This window comes from Ambystoma mexicanum, chromosome 3q, assembly GCF_040938575.1.
Source record: "Ambystoma mexicanum isolate Mex_15411 chromosome 3q, UKY_AmexF1_1, whole genome shotgun sequence".
Classification (NCBI taxonomy): domain Eukaryota; kingdom Metazoa; phylum Chordata; class Amphibia; order Caudata; family Ambystomatidae; genus Ambystoma; species Ambystoma mexicanum.
In genome coordinates this window covers 1,295,099,835-1,295,111,922 of record NC_090926.1, presented here as the reverse complement: position 1 = coordinate 1,295,111,922, position 12,088 = coordinate 1,295,099,835, and the positions used below count along the sequence as shown (strand labels likewise).

The 12,088-nt window shown below is 44.5% G+C and overlaps 1 protein-coding gene across 1 annotated transcript in view; it reads left to right on the top strand.

Annotated features, from left to right (window-relative positions):
- The window catches only part of LOC138447896 (uncharacterized), an 879,976-nt gene that overhangs the window by 265,677 nt on the left and 602,211 nt on the right, over positions 1 to 12,088 (top strand). Inside the window, exon 3 of the mRNA XM_069604399.1 lies at positions 7,641 to 7,765. Within this exon, the coding sequence (XP_069460500.1) occupies positions 7,641 to 7,765 (125 nt within the window). The remainder of the gene's footprint in view (positions 1 to 7,640; positions 7,766 to 12,088) is intronic.

The window sequence follows — 12,088 nt, the reverse complement described above, 5'->3', positions numbered from 1 at the left end:
TTTGGGTATTTCGTGGTATTTTTATAGTGGTGAGACTAATTTCAGAATACTGCTCAATTCTCACTAACAACAAACAAATACTGGACTTAAAAAACACTATGAATAAATGGCTCGTGCTCTCCTTTGATGTTTTATTTACAACATCACACTTATTCCCCTTTGGCTGTGTTTCAACAAATGTAAAGCATGCAAATGAAATACTAAACATTCCGTCAGCCTCAATAAGTAAAACAGTTTACTGCGGCTAACTTTGCTTTGAGATATTTCTTACAGCACGTTTATCTCTCTATGCATGTCAAATCAAGGTGACTAAATGCAGAAGAAATAAAATGAGACTACATTACCTTTTGGAACTTGTTCTTTATCATAGACTAGAATTATGCAAGTTACACAGAATTACATGTGCGCCCACGTTGTGATTCACAACATGAACAAGGTTTTAACTGCAATCAAGTGAAACAAAACTGGCAGGAAAAATACACACTGAATAACAGCAAACCTTTGAGAAATATAAACACAGGTTTACATGCACATTTAAATTTGTATCACTAATGCAGCACCTAACATGAACTGAACTATTTAAACTATGCTACATAATCTCAAAGTGCCACTTCACATGACCCTCAATTAACAGCATAATTACCTAGTTTAAGCTGTCGATATTTCCCGACTCAGATTGGCAGTGACCAAGGGTCATTCACAGATAAGGTCGCTCGAGGCTTCGCAGCTCTTCTAGGAATTGCCAACACAGGAGAGAGACAGCGAGCAGATAGCCTTCTGCTCCCTCTGTCAGTGAGTGCAAGAAGAAGAATGCCCAGCAACTCTGCCTCAAACCCTTTGCATAAAACCCTCTGTCACTCAAGAGCACCTCCCTTTGACAAGATCCTCCTCCTCTCTGCCTTTTCACCAAAACACACACTGCATTGCTGTATGGAAAATGATAAATCTTTCTTGCGCTTCCTGCTCCAATACAATGCTATGTCTTTAGGAACGGATCTTCACATTCCTCAGCTTACAACCCAGATCCAGCCTGCACGTTTAAATCATGTTTCTTTTCCATTTCCAGAGCATGATGCATTTCACTCAATCTGCAGCCAGTTTATACCATGGACTCATTTGCACTCAATGTTATTAAGGGAATCAGTAACACGTTAAATGGGGTTGGGTTAATTAGTATATTAGTTTCATGTTAGTAATTTGTTATAGTGCCGCTCAGCCCATTGAAATAGCATCATGGAGCAAAGTGATGATTTTCTAGCATGTGCTCTGTGCATCTATTTAAATTCAGCCTGAGACTCATACTCTTGAGTCCATCAATGAGTCGCACACCCTTGGCACTAATTAAAGATCATAGCCTCGGTAAAATGTGAATGCTGAAATTCAGAGTCTAGATGATGAAATGCAGAGCCTACATTCTTCCTACACTCCCTCCTTTTTTTCTGCTGGGACACCACTGTAGGTAAAAACAAACATGCCATAATCCCCATAAACCACATCTTAATAGTCAAAAATAAATGACATGCAAATGGTAATAGTCATACATGAGAAACATTATGTAGATATCTCAAGTATTGAGCAAAAAAGACTTGAGTCTTGAGCAAAAGGAAGAAAAAAGAATCTTTAAGAAAAAAATCTGTCTGTTATCTTTTTTTAATTGGTGATCTATCAATTTGTTTTTTTCGTTAAAAAAAATAATATTTTTGGGGGGATTTTTTTTGTATCTTCTTTTGTATCTTTTTTAAATAAAATGTTAAATAAAAACACATTGAGAAAAAAATAAGTCCATACAACTGTGCCATTGGCCTCAGTCAGATGTAAAAACCAGTAAACATCAGTTTGTGATATAAATCAGTTTTTAAAAATAATAAACTAATAAACTTTGTAAATAATTTAGAAATCACACAGGAAACCGTTCTTGGTGGAATGAACCTCCATTCTTGGACTTCATGGGGCTTCTTTCGGGATCATCATCTCCACGTCTTTCGGGGTCATCATCTTCACCCCCTTCTTCATTCCAGGGGGCTTTCCAGGGGACTCCAGTCCAGTGGTATCCTCCAGGGATCCGGCGCCCCAAGGATCCGGCGCTGATGGGGAAAACAATTATTTTTCTAGAGTAAAAAGAATAGACAACTTAAGAATCAAGCACATCAAACCCTTTACTTTACTTTCTCACTGGGATATCTGAAATCAAATACAGCAGGCAGATTATACCAAATCAAATAACATATCATACATCCAAATGACCGTCCGAAACACACTAATATCACATGATATTTTCAGTTAAATGTCTCAAACACAACACTCCTTTCTCTTAGTTACGCCCTTGCATTTTTGTTCACTAACTTGCATGTCTTTCCATTTTTTTACCTTTTTAAATCTCATTTTGACATCTTTGCACTATTTACGCCTACCCACCTGCTCTGGTAATTCTATTTGTTAGGTAAACGCATCCCTTTTTCACTCCCTGCTAGTCTCAACTCGCTCTAGTCTTTTCACTTCATGTTTTGGGTGAAAGAGCTTAATTTGATTAACATGGTCAAACAGTTCCACTGCTAATTCTCCCTCCTTTTTAGCAATTCTGTAGACCACAGGTGAAACCGTATCTACAATTCTTTATGGCCCTTGCCATGCTGCAAGGAATTTCGAGTTTTTATGTTTACTCTTTCTGAAGTTAAACTCATATAACTGGTCTCCTATTTCATATTCTCTTACAGATGCCTTCCTATCATAATATGTCTTTGTACCGCCATCTGCCTTTTCCAAATTTCGCTGCGCAAATGCAAACGCATATTGCAAGTGCTTTCTCATTTATTCCACGTATTCATGAATTGTGGACGCATTTAAAAGCACCTGTTCATTTGTTCTTTAAAGTAAGTGTTGTGGCAAAACCATTTTTCTTCCTGTCAAGATTTCATGGGGACTGAGATTTGTTGAATTAGAGGGTATCGACCTGAGAGCCATTAGTATCAATGCAAGCTGCAAATCCCAACTAGATCATGCTTCAGCTACAAACCTTTTCAGCATATCCACGATCAATCTGTTAGATCGTTCCACTCAGAAATGTATAGCTTCCTCTTCACACCCAAGATTTGCTATATTTTTGTCATTAATGCACTAGTGAGATGACTTCCACGATCTGATTCTATTTTTTGAGGTAAACCAAATCTTGAAAAAATATTATTTACAAGTAATGTGGCTGCTGTTTGCGCCCTGCAGTCTGGAGCTGGAATGCACTCCACCCCTTTTGACATTAGACAAACTACTGTCAGCATGTACCTGTTTCTGCTTGCTGATCTCTTCACGGGCTGGACATAGTCTACTTGTAAATCAGACCATGGGAGTGTCACAGCCCTTTTCATCAATGCTGCTCTATGAGCTGATGACACAGGTTGAAACTGTGCACAGACTAAACACCCTATGGTCTAGAGCTCAACATCTTCAGACATGTGTGGCTAATAGGCGTAATCTTTTAAAATCTCCAAAGTTTTCTGTGAACCTCGGTGTCCTGCAGTTATGGCATCATGGACACAATGCAACATCAATCCCCAAAAATGACAAAGGCACTACCCATTGGACTTGGCCTGTCACATATTATCTGATCTTATTTAAACAAAGGTCATGTCAAGCGGAACAATGCTTAATAGACAAGGCAAAACCAACAAAAATGATAAGAAGGAGACCAGAACATACACTACACATCAACCCAAAAAAGACATAATTTGGTTATGAAACTATAATCATTTTATTCTCATTTCAACATTAAAAAATACATATTAAATCATATGATTATATGATCATCAGTCCTTCTTGTATTCTAATTCTCTTTTAGTTTTTTTTAATAGCATCCTTAATTCCTCTTTCCCTTTGCAGTCCTCTTCAGTCAGAGTATTTTTTCTGCATCTAGCTATGGTTGTAGAATGGGCCTAGAATAAGGTCTTTCTTTTGCTTTTGATCAGGTCCTGATCTGGGGTATCAAAACTCCTTTGCACCACAGGCTGCTCAACTGCTTTTGAAGCCTTGGAGTGCGTTATCGCATCTACTTGTATTTCACCAAGCAGGTGTTCAATAGGAAATAACTCCCCCTTTACAGCTCCAATTTTGGCTAATTGATCTACCTTATCATTTCCCTCCTTATCCTCAACTGGTGTTTTCAAATGACCAGGTATTTTCCTCCAATGGATTATCAGACCATTTTCTGACACAAGCATGTCTATAGCTTCAATCATCTTGCCATGTTCAAGTGGATTTTTGTTATAGGTGAGCATGCCTTTCACCTTCCAGCCAGGTAAATACCCCACAAAACTAGTTTGTGCACAACCAGAATCAGTTACTAGAAATATTTCTTTGAGTTTATTTTCCACTGCTGTAGATATTGCTGTATAAATAGCGGCCAGTTCTGCCACTTGACGACCTTTGGGGCCTATCGTCATGCTTAATTTTGTAATGTTGCCACATTTAGACTGCATGTTTCCTATTCCTGCTGCAAGCTCTTTTTCTGTATCATTTTCTGCATGATATGCGCCTCCATCTACACACACAGTTGGTAAATCCTTACATGTTTCTTCGTTGAATGCCTTGTGTGGGGATTGCTCGAATTCATTCACACTTATCTCTAGCTCTGTGTCATCGGGTGCACATACAGCTGCACAATCATGCAACTCTGCTAGTCCTTGACCAACTGGGTTCTTTTTATTTTATCCGTATCTCACTTCTACTGGAAATCCCTGAAGTGCTAATGTCAGGAAGTAATCCTTGACTGGGCCGAATTCCCTGATTTGATTCTCTTACTTTGCAAGAAATTGCAGAGGCTGGTGATTTCTTTCAACAATCACCCACTCCCCTTGAATTATGGGGCAGAAATGTTGTCACGCCCAGACAGCTGTCAGAAGCGTTTTTTCGCATTCACTAAATTTGGCGTCTACCTGTGAAAATGTTTTGCTAGCATATGCAATAGTTTTGTTATTCGCATCATGTTTTTGATATAACACTGCTGACATGCATTGATCAATGAATCCTATTTTTACAAAGAAATCCTGATTTTTCATTGGATATGCCAAACATGGTGCTTTCATTAGACACTATTTTAGCATGGCTGCTGCCTCACTTTGTTCCTTTTCCCATTTCGATGGTACACCCCATTTCAGTAATCTTGATAAAGGTTGTGTAATCTCTGCATAATTCTCAATATATTTCCTATTGTAACTTGTCATTCCCAACAAACTCTTTAAACTCTTCAAGTTAGTGGGATCTTTTAGTTTATTAATCCCTTCGACCATTTCCTTTCCTAGGTTTAAGCCATGTTCTGTCAATTCATGACCTACAAGGTTTACCCTTTTTCTGCACCACTGTGCTTTCGGTAAAGATATTTTTGCCCCAGCCTTCTGTAGCTGACTGAGCACATGTCTAATCCCATTGAAATGGCTTTTTAGATCTCAACTTTTGATTAGCACATCATCCACGTAGACTATTGTCCCCCTTTCAGCTGCATCCGGGATCGCCTTGCTCAGGAATATCCCAAACTCACTCCCACTGTTCACATACCCAAAAGGGGTTCGGGTCCATGCATATTGTAATTTTTCAAATGAAAATGTAAACGAATTTTAAATATCTTCAGGTAATGGCACACACCAGTATCCAGCTGTAAGTTCTACTGTGGTAAACACCTTGGACCCGTGAACCTGTGCAAGGCCCTGATCAATAAATGGAAGGGGGCACCTTGAAACAGGTACCTTTTTGTTCAATTCTTGTAGATCTGCACACAAACGCCATTTGCCATTGAGTTTTAGCACACCTAATATAGGGGTATTTGAGGTGCTATGAATAGGCCTAATGATTCCCCTAGATTCTAGAATTTCTATTATTTCAGCCAGTAACTCCATACATGCCAGGGGTAACCTATATTGTCACAAGAATACTGGCTCCCTACTATGCCCTTCTGGTAGTGTGACTACATGTAAATCGGTCAGGCCACAGTCATAGGCATCTTTGACAAAAACCTGTTTGAACTCCATACATATATTTTTCAATTGGTCTTTTTCTCCTCAGTTGTGCAAGCATCTGCAGCTTGAATTTGCTCCGCTACCATTTTCGAAAACTCTGGGAAGTCCTCCAAAGGAGGAACCTCTATACTTTGGAGAGTCGCTACGCTCAAATATTTTGGAATATTGACCTCCATTTCAATATGCTGCTTTTCTCTTTTACATTCACTTAACTCGAATAGAATACAATCATCTTGATGACAGCACACTATTTCACTTGGCTCATAAGGGTATAGAGACTGAACTTTAAAAATTCCTTTAGGCTTAGACTCCAATGATTCTGGTAACTCACTCTGTGAAGTCACATAACTTTCAGGAATGTTCCTGATCACTGGGTTACTGAAATCGTCAGTGTAGTGAGATTTCTGTATTGCCATTCCTAATGCTGAATTCTCTTCCAAATGAATGTCTTGACACCCTTTATTGTCCACCAGGATTTGAATGGGACCATCCCCCATCTCTATTAGTGGTGTATATTTGAATTCTATCCCTTGCTGCCTTATGGATTCATTTAGGCATAAAAATGCATCAAAGCCATTTATCTGTTGTAGAGGGGGTGTAGGAGGAATGTAGGCACTGCAATTCAACATCTAGACTCTGCATGGCAGCATTCACATCTTAGCGAAGGTTTGAACTTTAACTAGGGCCAAGGGTGTGCGGCTCATGAGGGTGTTGGACTCAAGATTATGAGTCTCAGGCTGAATTTAAATAGATGCCAATGCACAGAGCACATGCTAGAAAATTATCACTTTGCTCCATGATGCTATTTTTGAGCTGCATAAAAAAATAACACTAACATACTAATTAAACCAACCCCATTTAACATGTAACAAATTCCCATAATAAAGTTTAGTGCAAATTAGTCCATGAAAGATGTAGCATTTTCTATTCAGCAATGCAGTGTGTGTTTCGGCTAAAAGGCACACAGGAAATCACATGATGTTTTAGTGGGATGATCTTGTCAAGGGGAGGTGCTCATGAGTGACTTACCTGTTGCTGGGCCAGGAACGGTGGCAGCAGGACCCACTTGCAGGGGCCTGCTGCAAATTGAAAGACCATCCTGGACCCTACAAACAGATAAGGGGGGCCGCAGACACAATCAAGCCAGTCAAGGGAAGGGGTGACAGGCGGAGGGTGGGAGGAACATAGGGGAGGGAAACACAAAGCATGAGCGGCTCAGGAGAGGCAGGGGACCAAAGGAGGTGACAAGAGAAAGAGGGGAAAAGAGAAAGTGGAAAAACTAGGGGAAAAAGAAACAAAATTATGCAGAAAAGGAGAGGGGCCAGGAGGAGTTACCTCATCTATGAACTGGTAATTACCCCTGGTAATTACCTCATCTATGAGGTGCAAGGGCTGGCAGTTACCTGATCTTTAAGTTACAGCCCCTGGCTGGGGCCTTGAATATAAGGTACAACATCTGGCAACAACCTTGCCTGCAAGAGCCACCATTTCCCTGCTCTGAAAGAAAACCAGGCACTTAATGACAGCAGTCTCATGCCATGTGTGTTCTGATGCCAGGTGAATGTGATATCAAACATGTCCTCTTGTTCCTTGCCGTCCCCCTCCTCAAGATAATTTAACCAGTCCTTTTTCCTCTTCCAGTACCTGGTGGACTGCAGGCTGGAGCAGCACTGGCAAGGAGCTCTGGAGGACATACTCTCTCAGCCCACTCTACCATCAAATCCATACCCAAGCCTTGTGTCAGCATTCCGAAAGGCCTCACTGAGGTAAGAACCCTGCCTGCAGTGGAGAACATGGGAAGAGCTGTGGGGACTAAGGTAAAATAACTGCACCCGGTCGGGACTGGGGTAAGAGCACTTGGCACCTTGGAGACTGGGGTAAGAGCACTTGGTGCTGTTGGAACTGATGTAAGAGCACTTGGTATCTTGAAGACTGAGGTAAGAGCACTTGGTGCAGTGGGGACTGAGGTAATAACACTTGGAACCTTGGAGACTGAGGTAAGAGCACTTGGTGGTGGGTAGACTGAGGCAAGAACTCTTGGAACCTTGGAGACTGAGGTAAGAACACTTGGTTCAGTGGAGACTGAGGTAAGAGCACTTGGCACTATGGAGACAGACTGAGGTAACAGCACTTGGTACTGTGAAGATTGAGGTAAGAGCGCTTGGCACCTTGGAGACTGAGGTAAGTGCACTCCCCTCTTACCTGGTCTCACCTTGGTCTCCTCCCTTACCTGGTCTCCCCTCTTCCTTTGGTCTCCTCCCTTCCCATGATCTACCCTCTTTCCTGGTCTCCCCTCTTCCTTGGGATCCCCTCTTCCCTGGTCTCCTCCCTTCCTTGGTCTTCCCTCTTCCCTGGGCTCCCATCTTCCCTGGTCTCCCCTCTTCGCTGGTCTCCCCTCTTCGCTGGTCTCTTCCCTTCCCTTGGTCTCCCCTCTTCCCTGGTCTCCCCTCTTCCCTGCTCTCCTTTTATTCCCTGCCTTCTCTATTCCCTGGTCTCCTTTCTTTCCCTGTCTTCTCCCTTCCCTGCTCTCCTTTCTTTCCCTGTCTTCTCTCTTCCCTGCTCTCCTTTCTTTCCCTATCTTCTCCCTTCCTGGATCTCCTTTCTTCCCCTGCATTCCCCTCTTCCCTGCTCTCCTTTCTTTCCCTGTCTTCTCCCTTCTCTGGTCTCCTTTCTTTCCATGTCTTCGCTCTTCCCTGGATTCCCCTCTTCCCTGAACTCATTTCTTTTCCTGTCTTCTCCCTTCCCTCCTCTCCTTTCTTTCCCTGTCTTCTTCCTTCCCTACTCTTCTTTCTTTCCCTGTCTTCTCCATTCCTTACTCTCCTTTCTTTCCCTGTCTTCTCTCTTCCCTGGTCTCCTTTCTTTCCCTGTCTTCTCTCTTCCCTGGTCTCATTTCTTTCCCTGTCTTCTCCCTTCCCTGGTCTCCTTTCTTTCCCTGTCTCCCCTCTTCCCTTCTCTCCTTTCTATCCCTGTCTTCTCCCTTCCCTGCTCTCCTTCCCTTCCCTGTCTTCATTCTTCCCTGGTATCCTTTCTTTCCCTGTCTCCCCTCTTCCCTTCTCTCCTTTCTTTCCATGGATTCTCCCTCCAGGCTCTCCTTTTTTCCCCTGTCTTCTCCCTGCCCTGCTCTCCTTTCATTCCCTGTCTTCTCCCTTCCATTGTCTCCTTTCTTCCACTCTCTTCTCCATTCCCTCCTCTCCTTACTTTCCATGTCTTCTCTCTTCCCTGATTCCCCTCTTCCCTCCTCTCCTTTCTTTCCCTGTCTTCTTCCTTCCCTACTCTCCTTTCTCTCCCTGTCTTCTCCCTTCCACTGTCTCCTTTCTTCCCCTGTCTTCTCCATTCCCTCCTCCCCTTTCTTTCCATGTCTTTTCTCTTCCCTGATTCCCCTCTTCCCTCCTCTCCTTTCTTTCCCTGTCTTCTTCCTTCCCTAGTCTCCTTTCTTTCCCTGTCTTCTCCATTCCCTACTCTCCTTTCTTTCCCTGTCTTCTCTCTCCCTTGGTCTCCTTTCTTTCCCTGTCTTCTCCCTTCCTGATCTCCTTTCTTTCCCTATCTTCTCCCTTCCCGGCTCTCCTTTTTCCCCTGTCTTCTCCCTGCCCTTTTCTCCTTTCATTCCCTGTCTTCTCCCTTCCATTGTCTCCTTTCTTTCCCTGTCTTCCCCTTCCATGCTCTCCTTTCTTTCCATGTCTTCTTTCTTCCGCACTCCCCTTTCTTTCCCTGTCTTCTCTCTACCCTGATCTCCTTTCTTTCCCTTTCTTCTCTCTTCCCTGTATTCTCCTCTTCCCTGGTCTCCCCTCTTCCCTGGTCTCCACTCTTCCCGGCTCTCCTTTCTTTCCCTGTCTTCTCTCTTCCCTGGTATCCTTTCTTTCCCTGTATTCCTCCCTTCCCTGGTCTCCTTTCTTTCCCTGTCTTCTCTCTTCCCTGGTCTCCTTTCTTTCCCTGTCTTCTTCCTTCCCTGGTCTCCTTTCTTCCCCTGTCTTCTCTCTTCCCTGCTCTCCGTTCTTTCCCTGCGTTCTCTCTTCCCTGGTCTCCTTTCCCTGTCTTCTTCCTTCCCTGGTCTCCTTTCTTTCCCTGTCTTCTCCATTCTCTTATCTCCTTTCTTTCCCTGTCTTCTCTCTTCCCTGGTCTCCTTTCTTTCCCTGTCTTCTCTCTTCCCTGCTCTCCTTTCTTTCCCTGTCTTCTCCCTTCCCTGGTCTCATTTCTTTCCCTGTCTTGTCTCTTCCCTGCTCTCCTTTCTTTCCCTGTCTCCTCTCTTCCCTGCTCTCCTTTCTTTCCCTGTCTTCTCTCTTCACTGGATTCCTCTCTCCCATGGTCTCCCCTCTTCCCTGGTCTCCATTCTCCCCTGGTCTCCTCTCTTCTCTGGTCTCCTTTCTTTCCCTGTCTTCCCCTTCCATGCTCTCCTTTCTTTCCATGTCTTCTTTCTTCCGCACTCCCCTTTCTTTCCCTGTCTTCTCTCTACCCTGATCTCCTTTCTTTCCCTTTCTTCTCTCTTCCCTGTATTCTCCTCTTCCCTGGTCTCCCCTCTTCCCTGGTCTCCACTCTTCCCGGCTCTCCTTTCTTTCCCTGTCTTCTCTCTTCCCTGGTATCCTTTCTTTCCCTGTATTCCTCCCTTCCCTGGTCTCCTTTCTTTCCCTGTCTTCTCTCTTCCCTGGTCTCCTTTCTTTCCCTGTCTTCTTCCTTCCCTGGTCTCCTTTCTTCCCCTGTCTTCTCTCTTCCCTGCTCTCCGTTCTTTCCCTGCGTTCTCTCTTCCCTGGTCTCCTTTCCCTGTCTTCTTCCTTCCCTGGTCTCCTTTCTTTCCCTGTCTTCTCTCTTCCCTGCTATCCTTTCTTTCCCTGTCTTCTCTCTTCCCTGGTCTCCTTTCTTTCCCTGTCGTCTCTCTTCCCTGCTTTCCTTTCTTTCTCTGTCTTCTCTCTTCCCTGCTCTCCTTTCTTTCCCTGTCTTCTCTCTTCCCTGGTCTCCTTTCTTTCCCTGTCGTCTCTCTTCCCTGCTTTCCTTTATTTCCCTGTCTTGTCTCTTCCCTGCTCTCCTTTCTTTCCCTGTCTCCTCTCTTCCCTGCTCTCCTTTCTTTCCCTGTCTTCTCTCTTCACTGGATTCCTCTCTCCCATGGTCTCCCCTCTTCCCTGGTCTCCATTCTCCCCTGGTCTCCTCTCTTCTCTGGTCTCCTTTCTTTCCCTGTCTTCTCTCTTCCCTGGTCTCCTTTCTTTCCCTGTCTTCTCTCTCCCCTGCTCTACTTTCTTTCCCTGTTTTCTCTCTTCCCTGGATTCCTCTCTCTCCTGGTCTCCTCCCTTGTTCTGGTCTCCCCTCTTCCCTGGTCTCCACTCTCCCCTGGTCTCCTCTCTTCCCTGGTCTCCTTTCTTTCTCTGTCTTCTCTCTTCCCTGGATTCCTCTCTCCCCTGGTCTCCCCTCTTCCCTGGTCTCCCCTCTTCCCTGGTCTCCACTCTCCCCTGGTCTCCACTCTCCCCTGGTCTCCTTTCTTTCCCTGTCTTCTCTCTTCCCTGGATTCCTCTCTCCCCTGGTCTCCCCTCTTCCCTGGTCTCCCCTCTTCCCTGGTCTCCATTCTCCCCTCGTCTCCTCTCTTCCCTGGTCTCCTTTCTTTCCCTGTCTTCTCTCTTCCCTGGATTCCTCTCTTCCCTGGTCTCCCCTCTTCCCTGGTCTCCCCTCTTCCCTGGTCTCCCCTCTCCCCTGTCCCTTGCTCTGGTCTCCCCTCTTCCCTGGTCTCCACTCTCCCCTGGTCTCCTCTCTTCCCTGGTCTACTTTCTTTCCCTGTCTTCTCTCTTCCCTGGATTCCTCTCTCCCCTGGTCTCCTCCCTTGTTCTTGTCTCCCCTCTTCCCTGGTCTCCACTCTCCCCTGGTCTCCTCTCTTCCCTGGTCTACTTTCTTTCTCTGTCTTTTCTCTTCCCTGGATTCCTCTCTCCCATGGTCTCCCCTCTTCCCTGGTTTCCCCTCTTCCCTGGTCTCCACTCTCCCCTGGTCTCCTCTCTTCCCTGGTTTCCCTGTCTTCTCTCTACCCTGATCTCCTTTCTTTCCCTTTCTTCTCTCTTCCCTGTATTCTCCTCTTCCCTGGTCTCCCCTCTTCCCTGGTCTCCACTCTTCCCGGC